The following is a 21,612-nucleotide window of genomic DNA, read 5'->3' as shown; positions in this document are numbered from 1 at the left end:
CCTTACTTCCCATTGGCTACACCCACACAAATGTAAAAGCAACAGAAAAAATGTCGTTTCGCAGAGACAAGATGCAGGCAATCCGTACACCAGGTACAGAGTCTCCAATATGCTGCAAAGTTGTGCTCTGCAAGGCGGCTACGACCATGACAATGCAGAGAGTTTGTTTGTTTGTTTCGAAGGGGGGTATTGTGCCACCACTAAATCAGTGATTTAATTTGCTGGGCAATGTCCCTCCATTCCATAATGCTACTGTAACATGAGGCTAAGGCTTCAGGCATGAAGGGACAGCAGATTTCTTCCCTCTCTAAACAGTCCTGTGCATAGTCCGTTTACTTTGAGTAGGTTGGAGGATGCTGAAAATATGACTGAGCTATAATCAATCTTTAGCCGACACACGGGAACAATTTTCACAGTGTAGTAACCCACTATAATGTAGAAAGTAAGCTTTGCTCCAGCGAGCACTTAACCACTGCTTACATTTACACAGGTGGGACTACCCCCCTGATGCAGAATGTTAAGCACATGTGCAGATCCTTGCAGGAATAGGGCCTAAATATGTCAGTTTGAGTCATTAATGGCAGGCTGTTTATTCTGGGTTTGAAGGGGGATTTGGTGCTCTCCAAATAGATGGAGTGATCCAAAACATAACTTTATTGATGTCAAGTAAAACAATACTAATAGAATTATAGAAATGTAGGGCTCAAGAGGTCATCTGGTCGAGAAGTTCTCAAACTGGGGGGTGCACTCCTGTGGGCGGGGGTGGAATGTATTCTGGGGAGCATGAGATGCTTTAGAGGAAAAAAAAACGTACTGTGCCCATTTAGAGCTGGGTGGCAGGAGAGTGGTGGCTGCTGAGGGTAGCGCTGTCAGCAGAAGCAGCACAGAAGTAAGGGTGGCAGTACCATCCCATGCCACCCTTACTTCTCTGCTGCTGGCGGCAGCACTGCCTTCAGAGCTGGGAGTCCGGCCAGCAGCCGCTGCTCTTTGCTCTGCCTTTGGAGCTGGGCTGCAGGAGAGTGGCGACTGCTGGCCAAGCACCCCGTAGGGGGGGCATACACTACAGACACAAAGAATGGAGGCGCAATCAAATACATTTGAGAATCACAGATCTAGTGCATCACTCCACACTGAGGCAGGATTAAGAATACATAGATCATCCCTTATAGGTGTTTGTCTAACCAGTTCTTAAGAACCTCCAATTATGGGGATTCCACACCTCTACTATTAATCTATTTCAGTACTTAACTATCCTTCCTGTTTGAAAGTTATAGTTGGAAAGTTTTTCCTAATATCCAACCTAAATTTCCCTTCTGTGGAAGGACTCCACAGAATTCATGACTTCCAAAGGGCTAGCCTATCCACTTCCTATGGCAGGAAAACCGACAAACACATTGCACAAGAAGTGAGCTAACGCTTGGTATCCATTCCTGAATGAAGAACTTTTTAAGAAAAGGACTCCATCCCTATAAGGTTACAAAATTATGTGAAACCTTCTGTTCCAGACTGAGAGAACTACAAGAAATCTAGTGCTGTCGCTGTTTCCTCAAACCTTCTTTATGGTGGGAGAAGGTGGGGTGGTGGTGGTGGTGGGAGAAAACCTAGTACAGTAATTGTGCAAGAGAGACAAGGTGGGTGAGGTAATAACTTTCATTGGACCTACACCTGTTGGTGAAAGAGACAAACTTCCAACAGAAGTTGGTTCAATAAAAGATATTACCTCAGCCACCTTCTCTCTCTACAACCCGGCTACAACAACACTGCATATAGTAATTGTGCAATGCACTGGGTAAAAATTACATATATCCATACAAAGTAACCATCAGTTTCCATTTACAAGTAATGCAAGAAACAGCAGACAAAGAACAAGTAGTTTTCTCTTATTTACTCTTGGGGTTCTTCAACTGACCATATTGGACCAAAAATAAGTTTGTCTTGAAAACAGAAGCATAAGAAAAAATTTACCTTGTGTGTTAAGATTTACAGTCAAATCCTGCTCCAGGGTTCATGTGTACTCTCTCCAGACCTAGTAGCTGGGAATCTAATGGCTGTCCTTCCCAGGAGATTTTATTTGTGAAAGGAAACCTCATCTCAGTAGATCTCAAAAAGGGAAAGAATACAACCTTAGCCATTAGTAAATATGCCAGTCCCTCAGGATTGCAAAGGATGATCAAAGCCATTTTCTTTAAAGAACGCAGGCCCAAATCCACAAAGCTATTTAGACACCTACCTCCCACTGATTTCAATGGCACCTAAATAGCTTTGAGGTTCCAGACCCTATCCCCTATCAGGAGCAGATTCGGCCACGCTTACATTGAGTACTCCATGGGCATTTCAGTGGGATTGCTGGTAGAGCACACTACCAGTGTGGCAGAATCTGGCCTTCAAAGTGAGACGCTAATTCTTTCTGTAGGATTTCAACAATAACTCATAACAAATCACAATTTAATGTTTTTTGTCCAGGGAACACTAGGTTGGATAATCTAGACCAGGGGTCGGCAACCTTTCAGAAGTGCTGTGCCGAGTCTTCATTTATTCACTCTAATTTAAGGTTTCGCGTGCCAATAATACATTTTAACAGTTTTAGAAGGTCTCTTTCTATAAGTCTATAATATATAACTAAACTGTTGTTGTATGTAAAGTAAATAAGGTTTTTAAAATGTTTAAGAAGCTTCATTTAAAATTAAATTAAAATGCAGAGCCCCAGTAGCCAGGACCCGGGCAGTGTGAGTGCCACTGAAAATCAGCTCACGTGCCGCCTTCGGCAGGCGTGCCATAGGTTACCTACCCCTGATCTAGACACAGAAATGCTGCTTACTAGTAACAAGGCTGCTGTATTTGCATTAAAATGAGATGTGGCTGTCTGAGAGGACTCTGTTTTGTACAGTGCTTTTGCTATAAACAGAAATCATCTCACTCTAATGAGGTTTCCAATACAGTTTTGGCAAGAAGATTTAAAACCCTTTTACATTTCAGAAGCGTTTTATTTCAGTTTCCTTAGAGAGGAGCCACTGCTGGATTTAAGCAGCACATGGAGAGTCACATTTGGTTGTTGAAGTTATAAATTAGAGATGGTGTGCTGGGGAAAAAAAAAATCACTCTGACGTTAACTACAGGGCAAGACACAGGAAGAACAGAATATAATTAAAGCACTTTCCAACTTGGAGGTAGGCACAATGCTGGATCAGTGTGCAACTCTGGCAGCAGAGCTGTGGGTTGTGCTCACTGATGAGATTATCATGGCAATTCTACAGGAAATGCTGCAAGCACTGTCACAGTTTTTCCTATAATAAGATTCCCTGACCTTGTGGCTATTAGATCGAAATAGACATGAGAGATGATGGGGCCGACGGAAGAAAAAAACATCTAAACATATTGCTCTGCTGGGGAAAGACAAATGATGTTATTTCATTTACACCGAATCTTTATTCATGTCCATCTTATGTTATATATTTAAATAGTCCTGTGACCCACTCCTGACCTTGCTGTATGTGTATGTAAATGAGGAGCTCCTCTGGTGAAGTTAACATAGTTACACCACTGAAAACACAGAGTTTTCGAAATGTAATAGACAAACAATGCTGTCTAGTTATGGCTGGCTTCTGCTCCCATCCACTGCAATGGAAACCCCCCCACTGACATCAGTAGGGGGAGAAATGGGACCCCTTTGGGCCCTATTTCAGCCCTTCCTCAATTGGTCACAAATTGGTGCCAAAACGGATCTGTTATTCAGAAATCTGGTTCTGTGTCTCCCTCTCCTCCCCAGGCCTGCTATTGCCTCTCGTGAAATTTGTCTCGGAAGGAAACAATGTATTACAAGATCAGTTGTTTCTAAGAGGATAATGCAGGTTGTTCTCTTTGGAGTAAGATGATCAGACAGAAGAGTCCGATGAATTCTTAGGTATAAACTATCCTGTCATTACTACCTTCTTAGGGTGCTCTGAAACTCAGACACTGGGAAAAAATTGCAGATTTTCTGGTAAAAGCCCCAACTCAGGAAGGCACTTAAACACATGAGTAGTCTCACTGGCATCAATGGAACTACTCACATGCTTAAGGCTAGGCCCATGCTTACAGCCCTTGCTGGATCAGGGCCATAGCCATTAATTGATAGGCACGCAGGGCCCATGAATGTTGACTGGTGTATGTGACTGGATAGTCAAATACCTGAAGAGGCTGCCAGGTTTCTGTTGGGTGGCTTTTTCCCCCTCTTCCTTCAGGGTTTAGTTTATAGGTTTGGGAGATTACAGCCCAAATACCCACACACCAGAGAACCAGGTATTGTTTACAAGAGGACACTAAGGACTGCACCAAGTGAGCCCAGTAAGGCCAAAGGAAACTGTTCAAATGGTAGGAAGAGGAGATCAGCCAGTCAGTAAGGAGGTGGGTCGGGAGGGAGGGGGGTTAGAACTAACCAGTAGGTGCTAACTAATACCTGCCTAATCGAACTGTTAATATTGACAACCCCTGGGATGTGTTTTGACTGTTAGTTAGTTGGTTATTGCTGCTCCAGCCTTTTTCCCCTCCCAAGCTGATTGACTGGAGCTCTAGTGTTATATAAGCCAACCCACTCATCCAGGCTCTTTGCCATAGGGGGTCATGCATGGGATGTCACTTAGGTTCTAAATGGGAAAAAGACCACTTTGGGTTAGATAAGGGAAAAGTATAAATCAAAGCATTGGCGATTACAGTCAAAAACTAAACAGCCCAGTGAAAGGACCTTTGTACAACTTCTTACTACTCTTTGGGCCGTGGTGGGGACATCTACCCATCAAGATGTCAGAAGAGATGCTTGCTGGGAGTGCTGGAGCAGCTAGAGCACGGATCCTGTCTATCCACCCTTAGGTACAGACCAGAAGTTAAGGAGTGGGATGAAGTATAAGCCCTGAGTCCTTTAGGGGCAGCTGCTAAACCAGAGACAAGATTGTTCGGTGGCCCACCTGACCAAGTGAGGACAATACTAAAGTGGCTCGCTGTTCAGTGGGCTGAGACAGAAGGGAGGCAGCAGACAGATGACACTCCACAGGCTGACGAGTTCCAGAGACTTCAGGAAGATCAACAGAACAGGGAGGGCCCAGCCACGTGAAGAAAGGGCTGCAATGTCTAGGCTCTTAAAGAGATGGACTCCTATCAGATTCCAGTGTGGAAAGGCCCTGAGATGACACACCTGATGCCAGGAGACAATACAGAACCTTATATTACCACATTGAAAAGAATGGGCCCTATCATATGGGTGGCCATAAGGGCAGAGGGTTCTGAGACTTGTCCCATTTTTCAGAAAGATGTGACTGGGGAGAGACTGCTATAAATGTGGTGAAACAGGACGTGCATATAGGTTTTGCCCTAAGATGCAACCATAGTCCAGGTGTAGTACTAGAAACCTGTTCTCCGGGGGTGGGAAATTTCACAATAAGGGGCTTGTCTACACAGGACCTTTTACCAATTATATTGGTATAATTATACCAGTATAGTTAAACCGCCATAGTTATACCAGTACAATTCCCCCTGGGGAGACTCTTATTCCAGAATGAGAGGCTTTTTAAAAAAAACTTTGGTTTAGCTTCATCCCTTTCTAACGTGACATAAACCCCCAAATCCCACTGTTATTCCACCCAGGAAGTTATACTGGCATAACTATAGTGATTTAAATCCACACCTTAGCTTATATTGGTATAACTTTCCTGTGTAGACAAGTCCTAAGACTGGGGTACTTGAGAGTGAACCTTGAAAGACTCTAGAATCATAAACCCACAAAGCCAATACCTGATACTATGATTAACTGGGTCCATGGGGATACAAAGGAATATCAAGGAATGGCTGTTAAGTTAAAATTGATGGGCAAAACATTCCCGTGAAGGTGGGGCCAGTGAAGAGATTGCCCTACCAAGCAGTTTGGGGAAGGATCTCCCCAGTTTCTTTTGTACTCTGGAGTAGGTCATAAGAGAACCCACCCATTGTGAACGTCACTACTTGTAGCCAGGTTCAGGAACAGAAAGACCCCAGGCAAGGAGAAGGAGCAGGAGAAAAGAAGACTCCTACTGACATCAATGAGAGCAAGATTGGGCCCAAAATGCAAAACAAACAAAGAAACAACCTCCCCCTCAAATCTTATTTTCAGTCCTGTCTCCCTGAACTTCCCACACATGCTTTAGCCTGACACCAACTCTTGATGTGTTAAGAAAGACTTTCGCAAGTTTTTCAGGATTTTACCCACAGAAGAAACAATATAATGTGTGATCAAGCCACCTTAGAAAATCTTACAGTACTTCATGTTAAAATACATATTTTCAGCCAGAAACAAAAACACATCATGCAGCTTTGATTATTATTTCTGAAGTCCCTGTCAAATATGCTGGACTACTTCAGTTTCCTGGCTATACCAAAACTAAACAAACTTCCCTGGAAAGGAAAAAACTATGTAAATCTGAAAAACCTACTTGGTAGCTTCCAAAGCTTGATAGTTCTGCCATCCCACAGAGTCAAAGGGTCATTGTTTGAAGCCTACCCTTGCTCAATCTATTAGAACAATGATAACAGAGAGTTTCCAGAGCATGGCAGTCAGGAAACCTCGCAAGGTTTTGAATACACACAAACTGAACCAGCTAGTGATGAGGATTGTAGGGACAGTGCCCCTATACTCATGTAGTATAAAGAATACAGATGGGAATGAACAATCCTGACAAAAAGATCAGGTCCATTTCTTAGTAAGGCTTTGGGTTTTTTAAGTGTCATTCTTAAATGAACCAGTAAAAAGAGAGAGAATTACATCCTTTAAACGGCTGTGTTCCTCTACACCAGTATAAAACACAAATACGGCTTAAGAGCTATAATTGCTTAGGATATCCTTTTAAGGTGTGTATTAAAAACATTCATACCCAAATGATAAATATTTTAAAAGAAGCATTTACAAAAATAAATGATCCATTTCCACAAGTTCATATAGAGTTGACCATTTGAAAGCACCTTGAAGCAGCATATTTACTGCTAAAGCCGTTAACTAAATCTTTGGTATAATATATAGTGTGTGTATATATATTTGTTTTTCCATTGGCAGGTATACTGTACAGAAGACTGAAGAAGCAGCTTTTCCTTAATTTTTCCTTGATGTATCTTCCATGTATACCATACAAATATTTCTAACATGTCTTCCTATGATAATAGGAGAAAATCCCAATATTTTCTTGGCTCCTCCTATAACTTTTGGATCTAAAACAAAAACAAAAAGGTAGGAGTGAAAAAAGAAAGTGAACTAATCAATTGATAAGTACAGTTTTAATAAACAGTGTTTTGCAAAGTTTCTTTACAAAAATTCTTCCGGGAGAAAGTTGTTCCTTTGAATACTTTGTAAATTAACTGAACTGAAAAGCCTACCTAAGGGACCTTTGATTTGCAAAAGCAATTTAACAGGGAGTAGTTCAGAATCTCAAGTTAAAAAAAAAAATCTATGGATCACTTTTGACACACGTTCAATATTTATCCAAATGATTTCTTTGGCTTAAGTTGTCCATGAGCTGGTGTTTGTCAACAGCACTAGAGCTCTGGGGAAGGAATAAACACTATGTTCAACTGAAGCTAGAACGGGAGGGATTCAAGGAAGCAGAATCATAGAAATCTAGGGCTGGAAGGGACCTTGAAAGGTGTTCAGATCCAATCCCCTGCACTGAGGCAGGACCAAGTAAACCTAGTCCATCCCTGACAGGTGTTCGTCCAAAAAACAAACTGTTCTTAAAAACCTCCAATGATGGGGATTTTACAACCTCCCTCGGAAGACTGTTCCAGAGCTGAACTACCCTTTTAGTTAGCAAGTTTTTCCTAATATCTGACCTCAATCTCCTTTGCTGCTGATTAAGCCCATTACTTTTTGTCCTACCTTCAGTGGACATGGAGAACAATTGGTCACAGTCCTCTTTATAACAGCTCTTAACATACTGGAAGACTGTTATCAAGTCCCCACCTCAGTCTTCTTTTCTCAAGACTAAACATGTCCAGTTTTTTTAACCTTTCCTCATAGGTCGGGTTTGCTAAACCTTTTCTCATTTTTGTTGCTCTCCTCTGGACTCTCTCCAATATGTCCACCATGTTTCCTAGCGTGGGACCCAGAATTAAACACAATACTTCAGCTGAGGCCTCCCCAGTGCTGAGCAGAGTGGGACAATTACCTTCTGTTGCTTACATCCGGCACTCCTCTTAATATGTCCCAGAATGATAGCAGGCTTCTTTGCAACTGAATCACATTGATGACTCATATTCAAATTGTTATATGTGCACTCTGGTGCTGTGGCAGGCAACCAGCATTTGCCCACTGTAATGAGCAGCGTTAGGCAAAAAAACAAAGAATTTCCTCCAAAAGAAAAAGATGAACATCCTCATGGTAAATACACAAAGCTCAAGTTATGACTCAATTTGCCAAGATCATTATGGCCCAAGCAGTATCTTCCTCAGAAGAAGCAAATAAAGTTGAAACAACGAGGAGTCCTTGTGGCACCCTAGAGACTAACAAATTTATTTGGGCATAAGTTTCTGTGGGCTAAAACCCACTTCTTTTCATATGCTGCGTATTTATACTTCCCAACTGTATGTTCCACTCCATGCATCTGATGAAGTGTGTTTTAGCCCACGAAAGCTTATGCCCAAATAATTTTTTTAGTCTCTAAGGTGCCACAAAGACTCCTTGTTGTTTTTGCTGATACAGACTAACACGGCTACCACTCTGAATAAAGTTGAAATACTCTAAGGGTGGGATTCACACACCATGTCATGGACCCTTAGCCCCACTCAGGTGGCAGAAAGAGGCCATAATCCAGTCTCAGATCCATCACATCAATCCTCCACTGGCATAGGGTCCATTAAGGCAACAGCTCTAAGTGGTGTTGGGGTGGGCCCTCAGAATCAGGGCATTGTTACCAGCCTCTTAATTTCACCTCCTGCCAGCACCCACACACATATATCCCTGCATGGAGCAGAGCTCCAGTGTCAGGAGAATCTGCCAGTATTTATTTTCTGATAGTTAGGTGCTTAGATACCAGGTGATGGGTGTTGTATTAGGTCACAAATTGACAAATATTTATATATACCTTATTTACAATTGATTTTTCAACATACTTTAAAGAGAACCTTGTCAAATATTAATGTGCCCCAATACCTATTTCTTTAGATGTCATATTGTTGGGAGTCTTTTATATTGCAGGGAAAAAAGATTAAATCAGCTATCAAATGGGGGCCCAGTTCTCCAACCCTTCCCATGCTGTGTAGTACTCATTCACACCACTTGAAGCCAATGGATTACTCACATTAGCATTAGTCATCTTGAGTAAGGGCTGAAGAACAGGGCCCTGGGCAATGCACAAGTCCTTAATTCTCATAACAAGCAGATCTACTAATTTACTGACGGGGACTTGTACAGAGTGGAGGGGGTGGGCGGCCGGTGTTTATTCATGAGCCATTAAAAGGTGCATGCCATTAGGGAGGAAATCTGGGAAAACTACTCTGCATGCAAATGGTACAGATCACAACAATAAAAATGATTTTTTCTATATAAGTCAGGTATTTGTACTGATTATATGCTGAAGGTTCAGACAGAAATAAAAAAGAATTCCCTCCTTGTGATTAAGTAACTGAGAGTGCAGGCACTGATTAGACTTCAATTAACTACTTAAATAAGTTTTCTAATTTGGAAGCATGAATCCTCTCTGTCTGCTGTAGCAATGGGAGTTCACAATACTATGGTTCAGATCTTTAAAAAGTAACTCTTCTCATTTGTGAGCTTTTTATTAATTATCTCCTGGCACTTCTGGGGCACAGGTTGCATCCTAACCTCATTAACAAATGATGACATCTTCCATTAGCTCTAGTGTAGAAGCAGCTTTTATTCAAGATATTATTTCAAAAAAGAACTAGATAAATTCATGGAGGATAGGTCCATCAATGGCTATTAGCCAGGGTGGGTAGGGATGGTGTCCCTAGCCTCTGTTTGCCAGAAGCTGGGAATGGGTGACAGGGGATGGATCACTTGATGATTTCCTGTTTTGTTCATTCCCTCTGGGGTCCCTGGCATTGGCCACTGTCGGAAGACGGAACACTGGGCTAGAAGGACCTTTGGTCTGACCCAGTATGGCCGTTCTTATGTTCTTAAGATATACAGGGAACCCCTCAAATGTGTTTTACCTTAAGGTGACTGAGAATAAAAATTTCCCTTTAAAACAATTCCAGAGTAGATTACCTGGGTTCCAGCAGTACATGAACAATGCTAATCCTGCAGCAACACTAAAGCAAGCAAGGAAGAACATGGGACCTAAGGACGAAAAAGGAAAAGTGAATTTAGTAAAAGAGCATAGGAAAGTGAAAGTTTAGTTTATCTGATGATTCACTAACCTCAGTTATTATTAATAGGCATGGCTAAGATTGTTCACATGACGTTTGCATAATCATAATTAGGTATATTCTGTGCTTACTGTACTATAAAATATAATCACTTTATTGTAAGTATTTTGTATTATAATTACTCTGACATTGTTAGCCTCTCTTGTTCTAATAAGAACTCAGAATGGGAGGCCTAATTACACTGCACATGAAGAAGATCTTAGATTTACATAAAAATGTCTAGTTTGTGTAAAATAAAACAACACCTCCTTTTTTTTGTTTTTAAACAAAAATGGCAAACTAAGGGCCAGATTTTGATACCCTCACTCACACTGAGGAGCCCCTAACTCCCCGAGTCGTCGCACGGATGTCAGTGAACTGCTCGTAGAGTAAGGTACTATTCACTGAGAGTGACGGTATTGAAATGTGGCCCCAAATAAGTAGTTTTTCATAATGTTTCTTTTTTATACTTTGTATCCTTCATCCTTCCCTTCTCCCGGCTCTCCACCAGGAAGAATTACTGCTCTTTATGGGTCCAGTCCTTCAGTCCATGCTCAAAACTCCTGACTTCAGTTACCTTGACTTTCTTGAAAATTTTCTCTGAGCGAGGACTGCAGGATCAGACCTCATGAAATAAACTACGGCCAGAAAGAAAAAGAAAAGGAAAAAGGCCAGTCATCACCCATTCTGTGTGTAATTAGCACCCAAGATTTTCACATTTCTGAGTGGATATACATCTCATTTATTTAAATGACAGCTATCAATATAGAGATGTATATTCTTACTTATATAAAATGATCCGGGAAGAGTATTGTGTGTGATTGCATTTAGATGTGCACTGCAAAGTAATGAATACAGTATTTAAAATGTTTTCTGTTGCTGTTCATGGTTCTGAATGCAACTGAGATGCAAAGCTATTTGTATATTTAATTCTAATCCCTGACTGGAAATCATTTTAACATTTCCAACTGAAATGAAATATGACACTTATATTGAAGTACGATAGAACCTTGCTAATCCACACTTCACTCAGCCAGACAAAAATTGGCCAATGTTTAATAGCTGAGTTCTGTAGGGAGGCCTCAGATTACCACAACTTCTTCCGTATATTTACTGGGAAATGCTATCATGAATACACCTAAACTGCATCTATCCTTTTAGAGGCAAATACCAGTTCTAGCCTAACAAATGGACTACGTGCTGGGGTTGCCCACACACACAGGACGAGCAGGAAGTAGACATTTTCCAGCAGTGCAGTCATTCTGCAGTTGCTACTTCAGGCTCATCATTGCAATCGTTTGGTGTGGCTGCCTAGGGAAAATGGCTAGTGGATACGAGTAGTCTCCAATCCACAGCCCCTTACTCAGCATGATGGAGCACAAAGGTGCGCTGACCTTTTTTTTTGCACAGCTTCCTAAAAAGCTCCCCCCCCTCCTTGTTCTGACTATGTTGCTGTCAGGACCCCAACATAGCACTGAGTGGGGCAAGAGAAGAGACACAATTTTCCCTTAATGGACAAAGTATATTGTTCACCATTGTTATTGGGGCTTTTCGTTATTGCTGTTGGTTTTCTCTTATTTGTTTGGTTGCTTTTTGTCTACTCACTAATCTGCAAAAGTGATTTAGCAAGGTTCCTCTGTAAAAGCAGAAGTCGTTGTAAAACCCTTTATTGCTAAAGCATTAGAATGGCATGGGAAATTAAACTCTAGTTAAAAATATGCCAAATTTAAAAATAATGCCAATGTAAATGTTGCCTAAAGCTCTATAATCTCTTGACTTCTATGAGACCAGATTTCTCAGTTGCAGGCTGAATAGGTTTTCCTTTAATACAAGTTAAATGCATTGAAATAGCTACAACAAAGGCATAAGAGAACAAATGATTTGTTCCATAAATGTAAATTAAGTTGTAAAATAAACTGCATCTTCATCTGAAAGTATCATTCTGTTCAATGGTACTGTATGCATTTTATTTACCCCTGTCAGTTAGAATATATTTCTCCTTGTCTGTGTCTATCCCTGTGGAAGCTGAGGTTTCTAGAAATAAAAGCAACACACCAAGAGTTAGTATTGAGCTCAAGCCAACACACTTCTGTATCAATTCATGCAAAACAGAGGGAAAGTCTGTATTACCACTTTTCAGAGAGATAGCCAATCTTTATGTGAAATATTTCACCCCTCCTAAGGACATGTCACAGCTGCAGTTAAATCAGGGCCTGTGTTTATTAAAGAAATAGGGAATTCATCATTTCAACACAGGTGGAAGGCATTGAGGTTTTATAGTCCTGGTCCAGCAAAGCACTTAATCACATGCATAACTTTAAGCATGCCAGTAGTCCCACTGGGACCTGATGGGCAACCGGTGAAAGTACTCACATGTGTAAAATCACGCTTATGACTAAGAGCCTTGCTAGACTGAGGCCTCAAACAGTCAGATTGTTCTATACATTTATCCTGTCAGATATGTGAATGCCCAGAGAGTTGGAGGAAGGTTGGTAATACATTACATCAGAGAGAGGCTTTCATCCTGGGACAAAGTTTAAATCACCAGTCACTATGAAAACGGATAGCTACAAAAATATCAGGATTTCAACAAGGGTTTATTCCCATAGCCATCGATGTTCTCCTTGTTGTCCTACAACCAAGTCATGGTACTGTGTTTGTGCCATGAAAACAACCTACATGGCGATGGACTCGGAGAGCCATCAGAAACCGAATTCTGCTTTCAGATACATACATATGCAACTCCCATTGATGTCAATGGGTTCTGCATGCTCAGACCTGGCACATGGGATGTGATCCTGAGATTGGTACTTTTCTGTAAAATCGAACAGAAGGGGAATCCAGCCTGTCAACAAAGTTTTCCACTGTTAGCAATGGCAGCTGGAGAAGTAATTTATTTAATTTGACCGAGCTTATCAGTTTGTTATAGTGTGAAAGCAACCTCTGTCCCCATTCAGGGAACTAAACATGCATGTCTCAGAGTGTGTATATCTAGCATTGCTCGGCGCGTGTTATCATGGTTTATTACACTGCCTGTCCACTGGTTTAGATAGATGGTTGACCACATACTAATTTCTAGAAAACAATGCAGTTGGGCTCAGCACTAGCTCAAGAACGGGGACAGGATGGAACAGGGGACACAGTGATAGTAACCAGGCAGCCAATCCCCTGGGTAGGTTTTGGCCAGGATCCTGGGACTGTCCCCCAGTACTGGGACATTTGGTTACCCTAAATGATGGCAAATGAGTGGGCCTATGTTATTGCCAAAGCCCAGACAGGTCAGAGTCTGCAACTCTTACCCTGGGCCAGGCTGCTGGAACAATTTTTATAGTGGAGGTGCTGATGATGGAAACCATGCATTTGGGTTATTATTACTTCAAGCCAGGGGGTGCAGCAGCACCAACACCCCTAGTTCCAGCACCACTGCCCTGGGCAGGAGGGGATCCTCCTTCAAGAGACACCTACGCCTCTGAGAATGTGGAGCTCAACCTGGCATAGGTCTGGCAGGCCCCTTACTGTGGAAACACCAGGACCGAATAATATTGCTCCTAGTGTTTAATTCATATTACAAAATTGTTCCACTGAAACACTGTCTGATTCGTGGAAGGAGGTTTTCAGTCAGAAGAATTTAGTTGTGGGAGGCTGGTTAATTTTTCAAATAAAAACAATCTACAGTTTGTGCGAATTCCAAATTTGCATTGCATTGCATTCAGGCAATTTGAGACCTTTTATTTTAGTGATTTTTCTGGTACCTTTGTGTCCAATCAGCCCATCCAGCTCCCTGGGCAGTTGGAACAAAAGCATGGCAGACTTCCCCCCGAGGGTGGTGCAGAATGGGGCAAATGGCACCTCCTTGGCATCATTTCCGCTTCCACCGCAGAAACGCCTCCGGGCTCTGGATCCACAAGCGGGTCGTGGAGGTGCACGAGCCCTCGCTACACACCACACCAATCCAACGTAGTAAACCTGCCCGGGTTAGTTCTGCCTTAGCCAGCATTAGCTTGGGAGCTGTCTTCTCCTGTGCTCTGACATCCCTCTGAGTGGCGTTACAGAAGCACTCACTGAAGTGGGAAGCCTCAGGCTGCACAGATATCACTGAACCTTTCTGCCAAGCGGTTGGCGAGGGTCAAGAGAAAAAAGCCCTTCTCCAAAGCCTCTATGGAGTCCTCAAAACCTATGATGATTGATCGGCTGGTTTTGAGGGATGGCCTGCTTGCCTGCTGCATGAGAACCACCCACAAGGACAATGCCAGGAGCACCCTAGGAGAGAGACCCTGCAACGTTCCCAGCCCCTTATCAGGGTAGTCCTGTGGGGGGGGATGATCTAGCCCTTTATCATTCTGTTCTCTATCAGTATAAAGAGAAATGAAAAATGAACTTCAATCAGTATCAGAGAATGAGAATTGATTCAAAGCTTCAGAATACATCAGAAACAGTCAGTATCGTGTATCTCACTCCTCCCCCGTGTCCGATGGGACTCTTGCAACACGACTAGAGATTTATCTTCAAGCTCTATATTTAATGAGAAGGGAAGAATTTTTGTTGTCTTTTAAAATTGTGAAATAACTTTGAAATTTACAGTAGTTTTTCTTTAAAAAGGCAATTTGGAGAAAATATTTCCCCAGACCCCAAATCGTGTTTGTATTATATGTTATCGAGTCGTAGGGCTGGAAGGGACCTTGAGAGGTCAGCTAGTCCAGACCCCTGCACTGAGGCAGGACCAAGGGAACCTAGACCATCCCTGACAGGTATTTGTCTAACCCAGGGGTCGGCAACCTTTCAGAAGTGGTGTGCCGAGTCTTCATTTATTCACTGTAATTTAAGGTTTCGCGTGCCGGTAATACATTTTAACGTTTTTTAGAAGGTCTCTCTCTATAAGTCTGTATATAATATAACTAAACTACTGTTGTATGTAAAGTAAACAAGGTTTTCAAAATGTTTAACAAGCTTCATTTAAAATTAAATTAAAATGCTGATCTTAAGCCCCCGGCCTGCTCAGCCCGCTGCCAGCCTGGGGTTCCGTTCACCTAGGCCGGCAGCGGGCTGAGTGGGGCCTGTGGCCGGAACCCTGGTTGGCAAGGGGCTGGCAGCCAGAACCCCAGGCCAGCAGCCAGAACCTCAGACTGGCAGCGGGCTGAGCAGGGCTGGGGGCTGGGACCCCAGACTGGCGGCGGGCTGAGTGGGGCTGGCACCCAGACCAGCAGTGGGCCGAGCGGCTCAGCCCGCTGCCTTTCTGGGGTTCTGTCCGCTGGCTCCTGCCAGACAGGGTCCCGTCTGCTGGCCCCGCTCAGCCCGCTGCCAGTCTGGAGTACTGGCTGCCGGCTCCTTGCCAGCTGGGGTCCCAGCCACTGGCCCCACTCAGCCTGCTGCCAACCTGGTGCTCAGGGTGGGTGTGGGGATGTGGGGGATGCAAGAGTCAGGACATGGGGTATGGGGGGGCTGGGTATGTGTGGAGGGTGCAGGAGTCAGGTCAGAGGGCTGGGGGCATGTGAGGGGATGCAGGAGTAAAGGCATGGGGTGTGAGGGGGCTGGGATGTGTGGAGGGTGCAGGAATCAGGGATGGGGTCATGGGGAGGATGCAGGGGGCTGGGGTGCAAGGCGGGTGCAGGGGTCAGGGCAGAGGGCGCTGGGATCAGGGGGATGCTCCCAGCCCCCTGAGCAGCTCATGGCAGGGGGCTGGAGACAGGGGGAAGGGAAGTTTTCTTAATCTTTTATCATTTTTGTTGCTCTCCTTTGGACATTCTCCAATTTGTCCACATCTTTTCAAAAGTGCGGTGCCCAGAACTGGACAACCAGACACAGTACTCCAGCTGAGGCATCGCCAGTGCTGAGTAGAGCAGGACAATTACCTCCCAAGTCTTACATAGGACATATCTGTTAATACACCCCAGAATAACATTAGGCTTTTTTGCAACTGCATCACATTGTTGACTCATATTCAGATTGTGGTTCACTATACCCTCAGATTATTTTCGACAGTGCTACCACCTCACCAGTTATTTCCCATTTTGTAGCTGTGAATTTGATTTTTCCTTTCCAAGGGTGTACTTTGCACTTGCCTTTATTGAATTTTATCTTGTTAATTTCAGACCAATTGTCCAATTTGTCATGGTCGTTTTGAATTCTAATCCTGTCCTCCAAAGTACTTGCAATCCCTCCCAGTTTGGTGCCATCTGCATATTTCATAAGCACACTCTCCACTCCTTTATCCAAGTCACAAGCAAACCTTTACCCAAGTGACAGAAAACCACTGATAACTACCCTTTGAGTATGGACTTTCAGCCAGTTGTGCACCCACTTTAGAGTAATTTCATCTATGACCACACGTCTCTAGTTTGCTTATGAGAATGTCATGTGGAACTGTATCAAAAGCCTTACTAAAAACATCAAGATATATCACATCTACTTCTCCCCCCCCCCCACATCTGCTAGGTGAGTAACCCTATTAAAGAAGGCAATTAGGCTGGTTTGGCATGATTTGTTTTTGACAAATCTCACTGCAAACTCTTTTTTAGGTGTTCATAACTTTGCTCTAAATAAAGATTAGGCTGAAACCAAATAAAGATCTCAGCTTGGAGCTGTCATTTCTTTCTTCATATTTACAATGTCAGGGCCCAAATCTGCAAATCCTTAGCACATGCTTAACTTTACTCAACAACAGGACAATTTCTCATGCAAGTAAAGTTATGCATATGCTTAATGGCTTGGAGGAGCAGGAGGATTCAAGTTTACCTCAGTGAGAAGTAAAAATAATAGGTTTCCTTTCTTCTGCTTTAGTTTAGAAAGGGGCTGTGTTTTTAAGAAGGTTACTTTTCATGGGCTGTTAGTTCATACATTAGTAATAATAAGACACACCAGCTGTGTAGCACTTTCACAAACATTAGCAAATTAATCCAGACTGAGGATCAACCAGTTTGGCTATCTAACCTCTAATATACAAATACTTATACTGCTCTCAGAATACATCATTTATTTCCTTATTATGTGAGACTAAGGAAGCTGCAGTCTATGACAATATAGTTCTAGCATGTGTTTTAGCACAGAGATCTTAATGATACTACTCATGTCTATGACATAGGAGAGTCTGCTAAGGAATAGAGAACGTAATGCTGCTTTGTGGTTGTACCACACAAGTGAGGCAAAAGCAGTCGTGGGACTGCTTTGAATATTATTCAATGTGCAAAATGCTGTCTCATTTACCCCACAGACGCAGTAACAGCTTGATACTTTACTTCACTCTACACGTCTAGCTGCTATTCTTAATGTGTGAGGGCCCAATCCTGATACATCTACTCCCTGGAGTAGGCTCATGGCACAATTTTCAAAAGTGCTTAAGTCCCATTTTCAAAGGGACTTGGGCTTGTAGTGGGGTGGTCCCCCACTCCTGCCTGGAAGGGCTTAAAACAGCCCTGGCAGAGGGCTGCAGCTCTAAAAGCTGGGCTGATTGGGGAAGTAGCCACAGCTGGGCCATGCCCCAATCAGGCCACAGCTGGCCTGTATAAAAAGGCTGGGAGCCAGGCACTCAACAGTCTCTCTCTGCACTCAGAGAGAGAGAAGGGCCTGGCTGCAGGGAGCAGAGATAGGGTACCTGAGTGGAGCAAGGCTGGGGAAAGCCTGGAAAGCCCCAGGCTGTGGCCTAGTAGGAGGCCAAGGGGTACCGGGGGTTGCAGAGGGCAGCCCAGGGATAGGCCAAGGCAGCAGGTCCAAACTCAACCTTGCCTGTGATAAGTGGCCTATACTGCAGTCTGCCCCAGGGAGTGGGGGCTAGTTGGTGCCTGGCAGTGGCCTTATTCTGAGGTGAGGTAGGGATAGTGGGTGGGGGTTCCCCAGGGAGGGGAGACCCTAGTACTGAGGGGTGTACTGCCAGGGGGCAGCGCCCCAGATAAAAGGGCACAAGGGTATGGGAGGGACATGAGGGCTGGAGGACAGGTGGACCACTGGCCTGCAGGGGGTGCTCCAGTGCTGAAATGAGCTAATTCCCAGAGATGACCAGCAGGAGGCACTGCAGGGGTGAGTCCACTCCTCTACAGGGCTCTTAAAAACTTCCCATTTGATTAAAAAAACTAATGGGAATAGGCTCCTAAGTCATTAATGTGCTCTTGAAAATTTTACCCTCTGTGACTTCAGCAGGAGTATTTGGGTGAGCAAGGGCTGCAGAATCAAGCCCTTACTAAGTAATGACTGTTGCCTGTCCTCTACTTAGCCTGGAAGGGTAACTCTGTGCTTCTATTCCTGACTCCTTCAGCTAAAGCAACAGATTTCTTTGAGATGCTAGCGTGTTTGATCCAAGTTTCCACACAGCCTCAGCAGGGATGGCTTCTGCGAGGCACACATCAAATCAAAGAGCTGGACTTAATGCTGCTGTGATAATTACTAATGTGGATTTCTGATGTAGAAATGGACCCAAATCAAAGCCCACATGCAAACACCCTCCAACTGGGAGGGAAGTCTGGGCTAACTTTGGAGTCTGCATATTATCCAGGAGATAGCATCCTTTTCAAACCACACACATGCCATCTCCAAATCAGTAGGGGTTTCTAGTTCAGTGTGTACAACAGCTTTACTGCATAATGAGATGCTAGAGGAAGGCAGGAGGCTCAGTGTTTTGAAATATAGCAACTATTTTCCAGGTCAATTGTTCTGCAAAAAATTATTTGTTACATATTAATTAAAGACAGATGTTTGCATTTTTGGCCTGGCCTGTTTTTGACTTTACGCTGTCATTCTTAGGGGTTTGACCACATGACCAAAAACTCTGCTGGAATGTACTCAAAACCACCAGGGGGTTGAATGGTGCAGCATCAGTGCTATTAGACAGTTTGTAGGGACTTTGTAACATGCAGCCCCTTTGCAGCTTCATTAACCTAATTGCAACAGCCCTTCCTCATGCTACTCAAATTGTTCCAACGTGCTGAATGTATTTCACTTCCTCTTTGAGCATTTTTTTTCTCCAGTTTTATTGACAGGATGAGTCATACATGGCAAGCATTATTTTCCCAGCACGGTAAGTTGGACCACATCTCTCTCCTTTTAGAAAAAGATCTGCTTTATAGTATAAAAAATGGAAATAGCAATCAATCCTGCAAACACGTATGCATGTAATAAGGCCCATAGACTCAGTGTGACTACTCATGCCTATGTGTTTGCAGGATCAGGGTCCAGGTAACTAACACTGTGGTTTGCCATTGCAAGTATTTGTGAAACAAGAATGATCTAACATCTGATGTGTGTGGAGTTAATGAAGCACAGCTGGGTGATTTAAGAATTGAGCGGAAGCCAAGTCTCTGAGCTGCCTTGATTTTGTTACTTTGTGTCACACTTTTTATTTTAAAACATAGCTTTTATTTACTACAAGCCAGAATAAAGGCTTGAAAAATAAATAAATGCCCTTTTAAACAAAATGCATAAAAGGGAAAGGGGCAGTTATTAAAAGAGAACTTGAATTGGGTTATTTTTCTGCATTTTCATGTTGGGCACAAATTGGATCTTAAATACAGGGGCTGCAATTTCAAAGCTGGTAAAGAGATTTGGACATCCAATTCCAATCAAAATTAATGGTGCATCCAAATCCACTAGGTGGCTTCTAAACTCTCCAGCCTGTAGAAAGTAGCACATGGGGCGGGGGGGGACGGGGACATTTAATTCCTCAAAATAAGCTGGGATGCCGGCAAAGGCAAATTTTGACTCAGGGAAGCCACAAGTCTCCCACTTACTCAAGATTTTCCTGCTTGGCAAATCATTATACAGTTGTTCGGCATTGATCTGCAAGGCCCTGTAAAATTCTTGACAGTGTTTGTCTCCTTTCTTTTGTAGGTGGCTTATAAGATCTGACAACCGAATATGAAGCAATGCCTTTGGATTTCTGAACTGTAAGAGAAAAAGCAGTCATTAGAACAAAGACTACAAAAGCAATGATACAGTGCTGAATTAGTTCCTACCCTACAGTTACATTATAAAAGTGAAAATACAGAGTTATGTTTATTTTGCTAAAAGTATCTGTCAGTACATGAGTATTCTAGGATAGGAAACAAAAATAATGATTCAGACCTCAAATGTCAACATCTACAATTTGAACCAGCTGCTTAACTTAGTTTGATCAAGCATTGTTTTAGCATTTGATCAACTGCAGTGTAGCCCACACAATAGGAGAGGTAATTGATGTTTATAATTTCCCAAGAGTTTGAGTTAGCAAGGAACCAATTTATTGTAAATATAGCACCAATAAAAATACTTTTGATGCCATTGGCTAAAAGTTCTCTACTTCTAATTTATGCTTATTAAAAATGCACATCTCAGAACTGGGATGAACATGTAAAAAGATTTTTCCACAGTTTTCTGGAATTTGGCCAGGACATATTCTAGCCATCATGACAGTCCTAATGCATCACTCTTTGTGTTCATCTTGTCTTCCTATCCGTGTTGCTACAGAGGAAGAGATGATCTTCCCCATGGTCTGACAAAGTACTAAACAGCACTAAACCTTACAGTGAGAGTGAAAATGTTACACCTAGCCTTAACTGAAATCATTTAGACATGTGTGCAGCTGGAAAGTCTCCAAAAATATCTCTGGCAAATCAATATGAGAGCATTACACTTAGGACCAGTAAGGTAGAGAGAGATAACATTACACTTAGGATCAATTCGTTATCTAGAGGGAGAGGAATGCCTTTGTATGCTCCTTACTCAGGCAGAATTCCCACTGAAGCCTTGAGAGGTCAGCAGTGTAAGGTGTGCAAGCTGGAGCCTAATGTGTATAATGGGAATGATACATTTTGTAAATAAAAAGAACAAATGTGCATGAGCTCAAGGGAAAGTGTTCAGTTTCAGTATGAGTGCAAGAGCGGCATCTAGCTTTCATAACACCACGACTTAAATTTACTCTGAATCCTAAATGAATGAGCCTTTCTTTAACTGTTTACATCTCACATCACCTAAGTCAGGCCTCTTCCCCTAACTATGCAGATAGACCAGATTCCGAACCAGTCTGACAGACACCGTCTTACACTGCAATAACTCCACTCGTTTCAGTGGTGGCTGATCGAATTGAAACTGGTGCAAGACAGGATCCAGCCCATTATTTTGAACTCTAAAGGTCTGATTCACCATTGCCCTCTGCATCTTGCATACAGAGTGAATGCAAACTATTACCATTCTGATGTGCTGGCATTTCATACCCACTTTGCACTTGCTTTGTACTGACATAAATCATTTTGCACCCAAAAGCAGGGACCGCTTTGAAAAGGCTGGCTTTTC

General features: G+C 42.9%; 1 protein-coding gene across 3 annotated transcripts in view; it reads right to left on the bottom strand.

The window, feature by feature from the left end:
* Positions 1-2,702: 2,702 nt before the first annotated feature.
* The window catches only part of CARD19 (caspase recruitment domain family member 19), a 45,913-nt gene continuing 27,003 nt past the window's right edge, over positions 2,703-21,612 (bottom strand). For 2 of the 3 annotated variants that reach the window (XM_034776774.1, XM_034776775.1), the window contains exons 3-6: positions 20,073-20,226; positions 12,334-12,393; positions 10,220-10,291; positions 2,703-7,206 (exon numbers count right to left, since the gene is read on the bottom strand). In XM_034776774.1, coding sequence (XP_034632665.1) covers positions 7,091-7,206; positions 10,220-10,291; positions 12,334-12,393; positions 20,073-20,226 — 402 coding nt within the window. In that variant the 3' untranslated portion in view covers positions 2,703-7,090. The remainder of the gene's footprint in view (positions 7,207-10,219; positions 10,292-12,333; positions 12,394-20,072; positions 20,227-21,612) is intronic. The other variant, XM_034776776.1, reaches the window with a different exon arrangement.

This window comes from Trachemys scripta, chromosome 7 (genome assembly GCF_013100865.1).
Source record: "Trachemys scripta elegans isolate TJP31775 chromosome 7, CAS_Tse_1.0, whole genome shotgun sequence".
NCBI classification, from domain to species: Eukaryota; Metazoa; Chordata; order Testudines; family Emydidae; genus Trachemys; species Trachemys scripta.
This window is presented reverse-complemented; position numbering and strand designations above follow the sequence as displayed.